At 45.5% G+C, this 16,359-nt stretch overlaps 1 protein-coding gene across 1 annotated transcript in view; it reads right to left on the bottom strand.

Annotated features, from left to right (window-relative positions):
* Window positions 1-16,359, bottom strand: part of CLPB (ClpB family mitochondrial disaggregase) — a 140,836-nt gene that overhangs the window by 88,910 nt on the left and 35,567 nt on the right. The window contains exon 4 of the mRNA XM_014842026.3: window positions 3,100-3,203. Coding sequence (XP_014697512.3) covers window positions 3,100-3,203 — 104 coding nt within the window. The remainder of the gene's footprint in view (window positions 1-3,099; window positions 3,204-16,359) is intronic.

Raw genomic sequence — 16,359 nt, 5'->3', positions numbered from 1 at the left:
ACCAGCATGGATTCTCCAAGAACAAGACATGGTCATGCCAGAATAACCTAATATCTTTTTGGGAAATAGTTACTGTGCAAGAAAATAAGATTGCTAAACATGTTTTTACTTTAGCAAGAAGTCTGAGAAAATCTCTTAAAATTTTGTGGACAAGATGGAGAAATAATGGCTAGAAAAGAAGGAAGTTTGATGGATTCGCAATTGTGAATGTTGACTAATGCTTCAAAATTGTCCTGATCATGTGCTCCAGGGTTCTGTACTTATTAATAGAGTCCTTATAAACATTTAAATCAAAGACTAGCACATAAAGTACCTGATGGCAGGGCTCTTGTCTGTCTAATACACCTGTGCCTTGAATAGTGCCTGCGAGATAGGAATGTGATCAATAAGTTTTTTAAAAACTATTTTTAAATAAATAAATGAATCCATAGGAAACCTATTCATTCAATTTGTAGGTCATACAAAATAAGAAGAGATACTTAATATTTTTATCTTTATTTCACGAGGAATATAATAGCCTTTTCCAATATTTTTATTGTCTATCTATCTGTCTGTCGGCTGTCATACTGTGGCACACTGTGTTGCTGTGATGCTGAAAGCTATGCCACTGGTATTTCAAATACCAGCAGGGTCACCCATATGGACAGGTTTCAGCAGAGTTTCCAAACTAACACAAACTAAGAAGAAGGACCTAGCCACCCACTTCTGAAAAAACTGGCCACGAAAACCCTATGAATGGCAGTAGAGCATTGTCTGATGTAGCGCTGGAAGGTAAGAAGATGGTGCAAAAAGACCAGTCAGGATTCTGCTCTGCTGTACACAGGGTTGCTAGGACTTGGAACTGACTCAATGGCACTAACAAATCTACCTACCTACCTACTTAGAATGTAAACTGGCTAACACAAGAGTTAAAAAAATTCAGAGGTTGACCAAAAAAAGAAAAAAAAGCAAAAGAAAGGAAGGAAGGAAGAGAGAGAGAGAGGGAGGGAGAGAGAGAGGGAAGGAGGGAGGGAGGGAGAGAAAAGAATATCTAGAACAGGGTTGGCAAACTACGGCCTATAGGCCAAATCCAGCCTGCTGCCTATTTTTGTAAATAAAGTTTTATTGGAACACATCCATGCACATTCATTTGCGTATTGTTTATGGCTGCTTTGCACTATAATGGCCAAGCTGAGTAGTCACAACTGAGACCAACTGGCCCACAAAGCTTAAAATGTTGACTATCTGGCTCTTTCCAAAAGAGTTTGCTGACCACTGATCTAGAACGTTGACTACGAGCACCAACCAGGAGAGAACTATTAGAACACAAAGGTATAAAACATGAATGCAGGGGGTGGGGACTGGTGTGACGTGACAGCAGAGGTTGGACTAGATGGCTTCACAGCTCTGAGATTCTGTAGAATCAAAATTGCTTACTGAGCTCCGTTGGGATCCTAAGAGCAGATGAGAAGGCACTCAAATAATCCCTTCCCTTCTCCCTGGCCCTGCCCTCTCAGCAAATGCTCCTCCCTCCTTTTTGGTGAAAGCACCAGAACAGAAGACAGAGCTGAGGGTGGCAATGCTGTGTCTGAGTGAGGAGAGGACAGCCCATAAGCAGAGTCCCCACATATCAGGCTGCAAATATAGGGCAAGTTTGGAATTCATGAAATTCTCCTGTTTGAAACATAAAGGGAACATAATCCTCCAGCTCAGTGGGGAATCCAAGGAGGCACAGGACATGGCTTGCACATGGAAGTGTCAGCTGAGGAGGAGAGAAAAGACATATGGGCAGGTGAGAGTTCAAATAACCATAAAAAGGCCAAGATTTAGAGAACATTCAAAAGAGCAGCTGAGGGCAGGTTGCAATTATTGTCAAGGACAGGGAAGGCTCTGTGGAGGATCTAGCCGTAGCAAGGGAGCTTGACAGAAGGAGCAGGTGTAGAGAGGTGGAGAGGCAGGCGGAGGGCACCTCCACACTTCACCTGAGCAGCAACACTCTGATGCGCTTGGCACTCCCCTCAGGTGCTGACTTGAGAAACCCAGCTCTGTGCTACCATACCCATGTCAGTGTGGCAGCCTCACTGACAGCTCTGAGGGCTGAACCTCCCCTCAGCTGAACCTCCTTCAGGTCACTGCCCTGACCCTCAGGCAGTCAGCAAGGCTGTCTGTCCTCCTGGCATTACTGCCAACCCTAAAGCAGCCACTGCTCAGCTGTCCTGTTGCTGGAAACTGAGGGCGATCCCAGCCTCTGCGAGCAATCCAGGATAATGAGCAGGAGGAGGGCCAATCTGGACAAGAAAACCTCAAATATAAAACACTCATTTCTGTCCGCAGTCAGAGCAACCTGCCCTCTTCTCAACCCCACTTTTGAAGAACTACTCACCAGAGCCAACACAGACTAACTTGACCAAGTACCCTCCAAAAGACACACGACCGAGCCCCGGTACAGGTACATACCGCCTTCTTCTTCTGGTGAAGTCCAAGCAACCCCACACACAATAGCTCAGGGAGTCACTGATGACCACCCCACTTTACAAGCACAGACATCAAGGCACAGAGATGGTCTGCTATTTGTCCTGGGTCATACAGTAAGTTCTGGGGCCAGTCCCACAGACAGGATTGTATTTTATAAAGAGGAGGGGGAAAAAGCAATATTCAAAGTAGTGTTGAGGGATCTCTGAGGCTGAGCAAACCAGTGAGGCTGCTTTCTAGTTCTAGGGCAGGGATGGGGCAGGGTAAGTCTGCAGGAAGTAGAGGAAGAACAAATCCACATTCCATGCAGTTGCCTTAATTATTTTATGGAACCTGCTCCACTGTCCGCTCATCTGAGACTCCACAGGCTGAGGCACTTTCAGGAGAACACCAGCTGAAAGGGTCTCCCAGCCCTCCCCCAATCATGAAACCAGGGCTCTATTTTATTCCCCAAGACTTCTGAAGTGACATAAATTACAGAGCCAGAGGGGACTGTGAAGGGCATCTGTTCTAGGCCTTTTGGCTTATCTGTGAATTCCTAGAGGATAAGGGGCTTGCAGGCTCTCACTGAGGAGCTGGCACAGAGCAAGGCTGCCTGGAAGCCACAGGGAGGAGAGTTCTCAGAATGGCAGGGTAGCCCACGCTTACCTTCCAAAGAATGGATTCCCTGCTCCTTGGCAGTCTTGTAAACACTGCTGAAATCATCCCCAAGGTTTGGGTCAGCACCAGCAGCAAGCAGAACCTGCACCACACTGGAAGCAATCAGAAAGATGACAAGTGTCAAAAGCAGGAAGGGTCCAGGAAGTAGAGACCTGGATTCTGAAGCATGTTTGGGGACTAGATCTGCCTCTGCTCATGCGAGTGGTACAGTGGAAAGAACACGAACTCTGCGAATGTCAAAGACAAGCAGGGGTGGGAAAGCTGGCTCTGAAACTTACTGCCTGAGAGGCTCTAAACAAGTTATTTAACACCTCTCTAAGGCTTGGCCACAACTATAAAATACGAAGTGTTTAGCCAACAATTACTTACAGATGTTTACTATGTTCTAGCCATTGTTCTAGGTGCTAGGGTCTGTGCCCTCACAGAGCTTACTGCCTTCTGGGAAGGATAACAAGTTACCATAAAATTACAGAAAAGTGTGATGGAGAACTACCATATGCAGTGGGAAACCACAGGAGGGGAGCAAGAAAGGCCTCCCAGGGGACGTGGTATTTAAAGTATTGAAGACTTGAAGGCTGAGTAGCCAGATCTGGGATGGTAAAGTGGGAGGACTCAATGCATTTACAATTCCTGGAAGCAAAGAGCACAAGGCTTCACCTGAAGAAGGTAGAGTTGGAGTAGAGAGCTTAAGGGGAAGAACAGTGGGAGATGAGGTAAGCCACTGAGGGCTTGCTTTAGAGGGGAAATGATATGACAACACGCTTTTCCTCCCCACTTCAAAAGATGAACATACTTAAAAAAATGCAAACCATATTGAAATATTAAGTTAAAAAATGAACGTCTCCCCTTATCTCCATCTCCTTAATCAAAATTTCAAGAGTAACCACTCTTTATAGTTTGATGTGTTTCCTTCCAAACCTTTGCTATTAGAAGAGTCACTCGAGCGGCTGTGTGAGAATGGACTGGAGGGAGCCAGGACCAGAAGCAGGGGCCTCCACAGGGTTGCTGTGAGGTTGAATCAGGTAAACTTATAAAGCACCGAGCACAGTGCTTCACCCAGGAAGTACTCCCTATATGTTAGTTTCCCTTCTATTATGTAATGTTCGTGCTAATGCTTTCTCCTTTTTTCCTAATAAAAAAAGGTTTGTGTTCACTATAAAAAATTTACAAAATATAAATAAAAAAAGAAAAATATTTTAGAATATACAACATATTTTCAGTTTTTTCAAGTATGAATATTTTTATTTACAAAAATGAGATCCCACATAAACTCTCTTTAACACACACATCTTCCATGTAGTAAATATTTGTTTGCCACATTGTTTTTAACAACTGCACAGTATTCCAACGATAAGATTATTCTCTACTTTATTTAGCCAAACTTCAATTGTAAAACAATTAGACTATTTTTAATATTTCATAACACATCTCTGATTATTTCCTTTGGATAACTTCCTAGGAGATAAAGTTCTAGGTGAAACGTTTAAGCACTTTTAAGGGTTTTCATAAACATTACTAAATTGCCTTTAAGAAAGACTGTACCAATTTTCATTTTACCAGCAAAGGAAGTAAGATGAGATTAACTGTTCTCCCCTTCTTTTACCAAAATAGAGAGTTTTTTTCCTTTTTCATAATGTGTTAATCTGGTAAAGAGAAAAAGGAATTACATTGCTGTTTCAACTTGCATTTCTTCGATTACTTGTAAGGTTGGACTTAAAAAACAAGTTAGCTGTGTTTCTTTTTTCATGAATCACAATAGTCAATTGTGTTTTTCTTCTCATGAATAATGTCCTCTACCCACTTTTCTCTGACTATTTTAATCTTTTGCTTACTGGCCTTGAAAACCGTTAACGCTTTTGAAGGCATAAATGGTAAGCATTCAAAAAATTATTCTAATTATCATAACTATTAAAAAGCCAAACTATAGTTTTAGTTTTTCCCTTTTTTATTAGTTTTTCAATATCTGTAACCAGCAGTGTTGACAGTTTTTTCTGTACCAACTGGTTTGGATTTCATTACCTTCAACAGGCATAGGACCTAGCTCAATTATTTGCTGAAGGGATGAATGAATTTCAAGAACTCCCATGCACACAAACACACAGGCCTCACAGGTAAGTCAAAGAACCAGAATCCATCTCCCACATGGCTGAGGTTTTCTATATCTGATCTAACACGGTCAGGTTAGTCTCCTGTGTCTATTCACCTGACCTAAAAGGATCTTAAGAATTACCTTTCACAGGTAATTTACCCAGGATATGGATTAAGATTCCAAAGAGAAAAAAGAAGGGTCTCCAAGCAGCTAAAATCCATGTCTAAAACTCAGATATTTAATTCATAGCAGAGTCTGTCAAGTTCTCACTTGAAGACTATTTGCTCTTAGCTTACACGTAATTTGGATAAGACTGGCGTTAGTCTTCTTTCCCAGAAAATTAAAAGTTTGTCAAAAACCCTGTTATAGATAGGCGAACTAACTGAAGGCAGTGAGAAAAAAATATCCCATAGAGAGGTAACGTGAGACAGAGGTTAAGAACACTGGCTTTAGAATCGAGGACAATCCGGGCATCAACATGAATAATGACAGCAATGGATTATAACCATTGAGTAAAATAAGACTCCATGAGTTCATATTGAAAATAAATTGGGGCTGGCCCCATGGCCGAGTGGTTAAGTTTGTGCGCTCCACTGCAGGTGGCCCAGTGTTTCCTTGGTTCGAATCCTGGGCGTGGACATGGCACTGCTCATCAAACCATGCTGAGGCAGCGTCCCACATGCCACAACTAGAAGGACCCACAATGAAGAATATACAACTATGTACCGGGGGGCTTTGGGGAGAAAAAGGAAAAAATAAAATAAAATCTTAAAAAAAAAAAAAAGAAAAGAAATTAATAAGTCAATGGGGGAGAAGGGAAAGCTCTTCCTTAGTGTAGAACGACAACCAATAAATGTAGAAGGAATGATGAAATTAGAAAGCCATCACTTTACAATCTCAGAATTATCAGGGATAAAGTCTCTATCTAGCTCAAATGGTTGTGTTAATGTATGTAAAGTGCTTAGAACAGTGCCTGACATGTAAGTGCTCAACAAAAGTTCGTTATTATTACTATGTACCCCACCCTCCCGCTGGGCTGTGGGGAAGTCAAGAGAAGTATGGTCATGCACTGCATAATGACGTTTTGATCAATGATGGGCAGAACGGTGGTCCTATAAGATTAGAACCATATAGCCTAGGTGTGTAGTAGGCTATATCATACACCAGCAGGCTATGATGTTTGAAGGACAAAATTACCTAACAACGTGTTTCTCAGAATGTATCTCTGTCATTAAGTAACAGATGATTGTATGAACTAAGACACTTAAATTGGGAAGACAGTATGATATTTTATAACACACACACAGAGACCTAGGTTCAAGTCAAAGCTCTATCATTTACTAACTGTGATCTTGGACAAGTTACTACACTTCTGAGACTCCATTCCCTTACCAGAATAATGGAGATAATGATGCCTCCCCTGTAGGTTATAAGTATGTAAAACTCCATAGTACCTGCCAGATAGAAGGAGCTCCACAAATATGAGCTCTCTTCCCTTTGTCCGTGTAATCTTAGTGATAGAAACATGAATCTGGGCAGAAGTGGGCACCAGATATATATGTGACCACCTCCAGGAATCATGTTGGTACAGCCCTGTGTTAAGAAGGCAGCTCTTCTATATTCTGCACAACCTGGCTTGTTTGAAAATCCAAGTGAGGAGGGTTTGTCAATCTAAACTCAAAGGGACATAATTTGGTTAATCCTCAGCTGCTATGTCCAATCACCATTCAATCACACTGCCTCCCATGGCAGGCTGTCCCTCTAGGCAGCTAGTGTCACTGACTGTGCTACCTGGGCCTCTCCAGGTTCGTGAGTATTGATCCCATCTGTCCAATTTGCAGGCTGCAAGACGTGTCCAAACAACCAAGTATGCTGCCCGTGGCCCCAGAGGGCAGACAGTGGTCTGGCAGGATGGTGAGAGGGGAGTGACTAGACTCGGCCCTGGGGCGGCTAACCCAATCAAAGGGAATGGGCAATTCACTTCACAAACTTGGAGGCCAGCAAGGGTAAGCATCCAAGCTAGTGACTCATTCTGCAACCTCGGAGAAGATTCCCTTCACTTTTAATAAAACTCAAAAGGCAGCAGCCCCACAGTGGGGTATAGCTAGGACTAAAGGAATTGTGGCTGCTTTGTGGCCAAGAGTGGCACCAAACACCTTCCCAGATGGCTAGTAGGCTTTTTGTCCAATAGCCATCATGTACTTACAAAGCATCTAACCCAGAGCTCCACAGGGATCAGGCCCTTCCTGGAGAAGCTAGCCCAGATCAGGATAGAGGGCTACCTAAGTATAGTTAGCTTTGGTGATCAAAAAGAACTTTGTGGACCTGTGGGCTGCAGCACGGCAGCAGCAGGGTAGGAGGCTGGCCAGGCTGAGAAAGCTAAGGCAAGGCTGGTGAGAACAGGCTTAGCAGTAGGTAGGCCAGGCCCAAGGAGTGCAAAGAAGCTCATAGCCAAAACAGAAGCAAGGGCTAGAGACCCAGCAGCAGAGATGTGAGGCAGAGAGTCAAAAGCCAGGTCAATGTCAAGGACTAGAGGCTGAGGGAGAACAGCAGATCACCAACCAAGTACGCAGCCAGAAACAAGGGACACAATGGTATCAGAGTTCAAGGCAAGGCAAAAGAAGCAGAAACTAGCAGCAGCAGCGAGGAGACTTTGGAGATGAAGTGATTTCTGCCTCTGTGATGTTTTTTGCTGAAGTAGAAATAAATCCCCAAATTTGGAACTCTATTTGGGAGACCGTGACTTACGGGGAGATGGTAAGTTAGCCCACCTGGCTCACAAGCGGAGTACAGGGTCAGCAGTAAAACCAGAATATGATGGCACAAAGGGAGGCAGAGCAGTGCCTGGTGGATCAAGGTGATCCACCAAAGGACGACTGCAGTGCCCCCTCTGTTCTAGGACTGGCATACTGGCTGCCATTTCATAGTTGGGGTTTAGCTATTACTGCCTTAAATTTGAGTAGCTGGTGCCAAATGGGCTGTGGTGTATGGGCTAGGCCTTCATGGTCTTAACAGCTGGATTAAAGGGAGCAGAGTATACCATTCCACTCCCTTATGTTTCTCTATAACAGGAAACATCCCCAGTCAAAGGAACTACAGTGACGACTCCACAGGTTCTCACTGGGCAAAGACTTAGGAATATTAGCAATTCTCCGAGCCAGCTCAGGATTTGGCCTCTGGTGGTCTGGGGAAAGATATGCCTACCAATGCCAATAACAACCTCAAAGGCTAGAGATAATCTCTAGACACCCTATTTCCCTAATTTGGGAATCAGGGGATGTCACTAGCCCAAGAGGATCGGGGTCTGTCCTTTAGTGACTTGGCTCTAGTAGCAGTATTTGCCTTCCTGTGTGCCCATCAGAATCTGTTCTGTTCTTATCTCTACCCAAGTGAGCCGACTCACCAAAAAGACTGGGTCTTGTGAACAGTCAAGGTGAGGGTTGTAAGGTGAGCTCTGATCCTAGGCTGAGAGCTGTTTTCTCTCTGCCTCGTTTCTACTGCCTGTTAGTACAAGTATCTGTTTTCTCAAGGGTACAAAGCGTGGCTAAGTAGGAGGAAGATAGCATCTAATAACAAGAGCTAACATTTGTATATACTTCCTATGTGCCAGGAGCTGTTTTAAACACTTTACATATACTAATACATTTAATCTTTACAACAACCCTATGAGGCAGGTTACACACAAGAAAACTAAGGCACTGAGGGGTTAAGTAACTTGTCCAAGGTCACTCAGCTGTAAGGAGCAGAGGCGGTGTTCATACCAGGCCAGTGTGGCTACAAAGTCCATGTCCTCATCACTCTGCTGTATTTCCCACACTTCCCCTACAGTGACTCCTAGGTAGCTAACAGTCTGTAGGAGCACTTTGCCTCAACTCAGGTTTTAGTAGCAATGCTAGGACCAGGAAGCCCAACATAAAAATGAGGCAAGGATATGAATAGTCAACTCCCAGAGGAGGAAACAAACAAACAAACACGATTATTATTAAGTATATGAAGAGACCCTGAAGCTCATTTTTTTTAGAGAAATGCAAATTAAAACAACGAGATATTACTTTAAATTCAACATATTGGCAAAAGGAGAAAGCTGAAAAATGTGAAGTGTTGGTGAGGACGTGGGGTTCCGGGACTTTGTGCACTGCTAGGGGACAGACTGCTGTAGCCATTCTGGAAGCCAACCTTGTAATACTTTGTCAAATTAAAGCACCTTACCCTATGACCTAGCACTTCTGCTTCCGAGCATATCTATCCCAGAGAAATTCCTTTTTCTTTTTTTTTTTTGAGGAAGATTAGCCCTGAGCTAACATCTGCTGCCAATCTTCCTCTTTCTGCTGAGGAAGAATGGCCCTGAGCTAACATCAGTGCCCATCTTCCTCTACTTTATATATGGGACACCTACCACAGCATGGCTTGCCAAGCGGTGCCATGTCCGCACCCGGGATCCGAACCGGCGAACCCAGAAGTGGAACATGTGAACTTAACTGCTGCGCCACGAGGCCGGCCCCCCAGAGAAATTCTTACAGGGCAACACAGGAGACATGTATCACAGCATTTTGTGGCAGTGGGGAGTTGTAGGCAATTAAGCATCCATCACTGGGGGAGCAGATAAGTTAAAAGTGGTCAAGACATACTACAAAACGTTGCAGCAGTTAGAAGCAACAGGCTGGACACACGTGCAGCAACATGGATAGACGATTTTTAAAAGGGCTGATTCCCTATGCCCTTCTAGTATTCAGTAACTGAACTTGACCATTTGTTTCAAGAGTTTATTCCTTCAGGGATCCTCTCAATTGCAGAACTTCTAATTCCTTTGTTGATCTAGTGATCTTGGGGACTGAAGAATTAAGGACCCAGAGAAAACAATGAACACCCTAAAGTACACCAAAGGCCATCAAATATGTCACTCGTCCTGCTGGGAGTGTCCCTCCTGCTTCAACTGGTTGGTGCTCATTCACCTTCAGGGCTCCTCAGTGACATGGTCACCAACTCAGCTAAGGCCTCTCTGACTCCCAGCCTGGTCCATTCCCTTCCTCTTTGTCTGCACAGAACCCAGCACTCACCCCCTGGGAAGGTGACCCTCATGATATTGTACCCTGATCGCCTGTTGACTTTGATCTGCCTTTCCCACTAGACTATGAGGCAAGGGCCATGTCTTAACCTTCTTTTCAGCTCCTTGCACAGGGCCTGGATCACAGTAAGTAGTCAACAGATGCTTTCTGAATGAGTGCATGAATAAATAAAGGATGAATAAATGAAATCATTATTTTATTTGGTGGGAAATTGGGAAGAAAGGTGGAAGATGACTGGCTCAGCTCTGCCCAGCCTTCTCCCACCTGAGGATCCAAACTAGGCAGTGGGCAGTTTAGCTGTGGAAAACCTCCATCTTCCTTTCCTGAGCACCAGGCTCTTCTTGCCTTCCACCAGGCAGTTCCCAGACAAAGCTGAGGAAATGGACAGGAGGGTGGTCCCTAAGAGGCAGCTCCGGGGACTCATGGAACTCCCTTTGGAGCCACAGCCCCCATGAGGCACGTTTTAATTTGCTGATCAGGTTGTAATTAGATTAGAGGGGGGAGCATGTGTAGGAAGGCTGGCTCGCACTGACCTTGATGAGCTCCTGCTTTCAGGGCAGTGGGGCGTCACAGTGCACGGAAGGACAGTTACATCGATCGATGTTAAGGCTTTCTGCTCTCAGTGGCCGGAGGGGCTTGGGGTCGTCACATTGTTTAGGAAGAGCGAGGAAACCTGTGGTGTGAGCTGAGGCCTATGTGGGGCCAGGCGCGTGTCAAAGACGGCTGGCGAGCAGCTGGAGTTGGTGAAGCAAGAAGGGCAGTGATCCCAGCTCCAGGTCGTCCCCACACAATGTTGAGCTTCAGGAGGAGCTTCTCCAACTCCTCCTCCCCTCTACCCCCGACATCCAAAGCACAGGGTCACTGTGATGAGTGTCACGGGTCCCAAGGAGAAGACAAAGAGTTGACCTATTCTGAACCCAGTGCACACCTCGATGAAGGGAGGAAGCAAGAGGTCATAGTTGAGGAGGTTTGCTGCAAAGTCACATGAGCTGTGGCTTATTCAGTCTACTGGCTGGTCTATGGGCTGGCCAGGAAAGCAGGGTGGCCTGACCAAAGGCACTGGCATGTGTTAAATCTAGAGATCCTGGGGCACGGGGGCACGAGCTGGGGGTGGAGAGGGCAGGGAGAGCAGTTCTCTTTTTAAAGTCAGCTTCCTTAGGAAACAAACCAAAGACTAGGTAGAAAGCAAGGTACTTGTGTAGAGAATGTGCCCCAGTTTCCTCATTATTATCATTATGAGGATAATAATCTTTTGTTTACTTCTCTCAAAAGGTAAAGGTCAAAAAGCAAAATAAAGCAGCTACACTGCGTTAAGCACTTTACACTTACTATTTCAGAACCTTATAACCACTTGCCATGAGGTACTAGTCCCATTTTATAAATGAGTAAACTGAGGCTCAGCAAAATAACATGAGTTGCCCAAGTGTACACATTAAATAAGCACAGGAACCAAGATTCACATCCAGGTCTGTCTGGGGTCAAACCTGGTGCACGTTCCCCTAAACCACACTGGTTTTGCCCATCTGACCATCCGTTCGTCTGTCTCACCATCCCATAGTTCCTGAGCCTACCGTGTACCAGGGACAGTGATGCCTTCAGATGGTGGTTAAAGTAAAGCAGGTCACAGCAGCCTGCTGGGATAAGAGAGCATCTGATTCAGATGGACAAGGGTCAGAATCAGTGGTAGGCCTAGACAAGGTGAGATCATTTGGGGCAAGGCTCAAGGCAGGCATGGCACATTAGGCAGAGGGCCATAGCATCAAGATCGCCCATCACAGCATTTCCAGGACAATCCCAATTTCACAGCCTCAGCTTAGTTCTAAATAGACTTTCATGTCTTTCAGTCTGTGGTTCATAACACGCAGTCACCAAACCTATGGGCCAGTGTGGTCAACCCGATTGTGGGGTTCTTACCACAGTAGTGGCCCAAACTGGGCTCTCTCTAGGCAAATAATCCATAACAGCATGTTAGGGCTGGTATATCTCGTAGACTTTGGATGAAAATAACAGTGAGAAACCCAAAAATATGAATAACAGCAGCAGATACCTACTGCGTACTTACTATGTCCAGGCACCACACCAAGCAGTTTTATGCCCATTTTAATAGTCAAAATCACCCAACACTGAGGTAGGTGCTATTATTATTCCCATTTTGCAGAAGAGGAAACAACAGAGCTAGTCAGCGGCAGAGCTAGGTTTTAAACTCAGGCAGTCTCATTCCAGAGCCCTTGTTCCTCAGCACCATGTCACACACAACCAGGCCGTGGGCTCCCCCAAGCAGGCACTGTGCCTCACCATCTGTTTTCTCGCACACAGGGCCTAGTACAGGCCAGTATCTATTTGCTGAATCAATTCACTTCTGGGGCCTTAACACTGCACTGTGGATGCACACAGTGAGTTTTCAGTCAGCTCCTGGGCTTTATTTGCTTGTATTGCTAAATTGGGTCTCCCTCACTCTGAATTTTACAGCTGGTTTTGGTTTTAATTGTAGACTGAAACACTCCACCCTGTTAATTTCTATCACCACAGATTTAACCATTGCTCTAGCCCATTGAGTTCTTTTTTCATGTCCCCAATTCATTCACTCAACATATTGGCTACCTCTTTGAGCTTCATTTAGTCTGCCAATTTGGCTGGCATTTATCAGTAGTCTCAATAGAATCAGTGATGTAACTACAGAATAGGACAGAGCCTGTGGCTGACCCGTAGAGTCTGTTCTCCAGTCTCCTGTCCATTCATATATAAACAATGAACCAGGTCATTCACCATTAGTCTGCCTAAACTATTCACCACATCATATTTTATTCACGTGGATGTCATGACAGACAGCCAAATACCTTGCTGAAACCCAGATACACCTACCATATCTACTGTATACCCCTGACCCACGATCCTGTGGCCCTACTTAAATAAGTAGTTCATAGCACAGAGTGGGTCTGATGTCTTTAAAGAAGAGGTGCACGAGTGGACCCTATGACTCCTAGAATGAGGAACACTCCTAGAAATGGAACACCCTTGCCCAAGCAGCTGAACTGGATGAGCACTGGAGGCTCTCCTGGCCCCAAATGATATTCTCCATGAAGACAGCACTGAACACAGAACCTCAGGAAGAAATATAGTGGTGGAGAGGGGGATACCCTGAGACTGTCACGTTAGGCAAATGAGCTGGCATTGCTTTGCAAGCAGCAGCGTCTTGGGTTGCCTGAGGTCAAGGCATGCTTCAAACTAGAAAACGGGTGCATGCTGGAGTTGGAATATCATTACTACGAAACAGGATTATCTTGAGCAATGATTCCAAATGGGATTAGAAATGACTCTTTGTTACTCAGAGATAATCGGCCACAGCAGCAGTAGTGGGAGAAACGTCAAGCTTGGCACACTCTTCTGGGGGCATGGTGCTGGCATTCCAGGCACCTGGCCAGCACCCTCACCCACCCTGCCTTGCTGGGAAATACTGGGCACTGTCCTGCATCAGGCAGGTGGCCACCTGGGACAAGAGCCAGGCCCACATCAAAGCGCCCTGCTCTGGAGTGCCACGTTCTAGGCCCAGCTTCTTCAATGAAAAGGAGTGGAAAAAGAATCTCCAAAGCTCTCCCATTTCTGAGTCACCTGAGATACTGGTGAGAGACAAGCAATCCCCCCACCTGCATTAAAGATAGGCTTGCCTGCAGGCCATTCACCACCTTCCTCTTGGGGCGACCCACAATCAGCAGCAGCAGTATTAGTAATAATAATAATTAAGGCACTACCACTACAACTATACTATTAACTAGAATAACACAGTCCTGAACACTTTACATATATTTACACATTTAAACCTCAAAACAGCCTTCTGAGGTAGATCTGCTTATTATCTCCATTTTATGGCTGAGGAAATAATCACAGTTAAGCGAAAGAACTTGCCAAAGTACAGAACTAGTGAGAGGAAGAGCTTGGATTTGAACGCAGGTGGTGTGGCTCTAGAGCTCACGGCTGGACCGCACACTAGACTGTGGCAGCCTGAGAGGATCAGGGCCCATGATGGCTAAGGCCTTTCTTCACACTCCCTGGTCTCCTGCCCGCTCCTCCTCCTAGCTCTGGCACATCCTTCCCTTCTCACCTTTGTGAGCCTATGCTCACAAGGGTCTGTCTCCTAGAAATGCCATCCTTCTACTCGCCAGCTCTACCAATCAAATCCTGTCCATCTTTCAAGGACCATCTCATGTGAAAGGCCCTCCTTTCATGATCTCCCCCCAAGCACTCTGGGTGGTCTTCTCTGGGGCACTGACCACATTCTGCCTCATTATACAGTTAAAGTGGGACCTGTTTTATCCCTTTTCTGATAGTTAGCTTTTTGAGGACAAGGAGAGTGGTTTGCCAGTTTTTAGATTTCTCAGAATCATCCAGCACACAGTGGGGGTCATCAAGAAACCCTGCCTGAGCTGACATGACTCCTGGTCCAGGTAGCCCGTGGTCCATCCCATGGCCTTGCTCCCTGCCCCTTCCCTCCACAGGCAGTGTAGTCCAGTGGAAAGAATACGGGTTTGGGGCTCAGAGAGACCTGGCTTCAAATCCTGGCTCCCTCTTTCACTGACTGGACAACCTTGTGCATCTCTGAGCTTCCTTTTCCCTATCTATAAAATAGGGATAACAATCCCTCCTTTTAGGATTGTGCTGGGGATTAGAGCCAACATAGGAAGTGCTTGACGTGGGCCGGGCACACAGAAGGCACCCAAACAACCATAGCCATTATCATCACTACAGTCAGGAGACCAAATAGCACAAAGCCCAGCCTCCTCAGGCAGAAGGAGCACCACTCAGCAGCCAGTAGCCAGGCTGTGAATAGGATCGGGACCCTGGGAAGAGGCTGTAGGTCTGTACAGGCTGATGGACCTCCACGTGGTCAGGCCCCCTACAGACCCACACTGAAACACAGGTGCAGGGTGCTCTGCCTGCTCTGCTCTGGCCAGACAGTAAGGAAGGAAAGCCTCCCAAGGATGCTGCCCCTTGTCCAGCTGCAAGAGCAGCACCGGCTCTTTCCTCTAAGGGCAGCTGTGGAGCTGCTGGGGCCATAAAGGCCTGTAAAACCTCTCCTGCAGGATAGCACCCTGGATTGGGCTGCCAGTTTCTTAAAGATAGGGTTTAATCCCGCGCCCCACCCCCCCCATCCCCCCCCTTAGTAAGGTGGAGGGAAAATAAGCAAATGCTAACAATAAATGACTGCTGTGAGAGGGAATTAAATGGTCTTCAGCCAAGGATGGCGGCATTTTAAAATTAACAAAGCCCAGGTACCACATCCAGGAAGGCCTTGGCAAATGCGTGTTATCCACTCATTAGCTCAGCTCCTCAGGGACCCTGGCCAAGCAGGGAAGGCAGTGCCGGGAAGCAGTCCTTCCGATGCTGATGAAATGTGCTCCGGGAGAAAAGGCAGAAGGAGGGAGGGAGACTCTTGTGGGGAATTTCAAACAGTTCTGCTGGAGCTTCATGCCCTGCCTCACGGTTCTCACCTTCTCTGAGGCAGGGGCTTTCAAAGCAACCAGCAAGCCCAAGTGGACTCAAATCTGAATCTCCCCCTGCACCCGACTCTTTTAGGATCTCTGGTTCCTGAAGCACCACAATGGCCACACTAGTTAGGTGGTCTCCCCTCATGGCAGTCCAGGGACAAGGAGCCCAAGAATGATGTAGGATGGGAGGCAGCTCCCAGTCCTGTACCCTGAACTGTCTCCTTGTATAAAGAAGAATCATATGACACTTTGTGAATTTAATAAGCCCACTGTATACCACTTGTAAACTGAATGTATCACAATTCATCAGTAATTATACTTCATGATATCACGAATGGTGTGAACTCACCAATCTTTATTCTCTACTAACAATCAGAATATACAGACTCTAATGTGAGATACCATCAACAATAAGAATTCAAAACATTCCAAGTGACCATTAACAATATGAATTCATTTTGACATTACAAACATGAATTCTCAGTATACCACTGGTCACAATTAATAATGAAAATTAGAGAGGGATGATGGCTTTTTAAAAAGTTTTTTTAAGTCAGCTTATTGCAGTATTATTTACGCATAGTAAAATTCATCCTTTTAAGATGTACAA

The sequence above is a fragment of the Equus asinus genome, chromosome 20 (assembly GCF_041296235.1).
Source record: "Equus asinus isolate D_3611 breed Donkey chromosome 20, EquAss-T2T_v2, whole genome shotgun sequence".
Classification (NCBI taxonomy): Eukaryota; Metazoa; Chordata; class Mammalia; order Perissodactyla; family Equidae; genus Equus; species Equus asinus.
The sequence above is the reverse complement of the archived record's forward strand: the minus strand, read 5'-3'. Positions and strand labels throughout refer to the sequence as shown.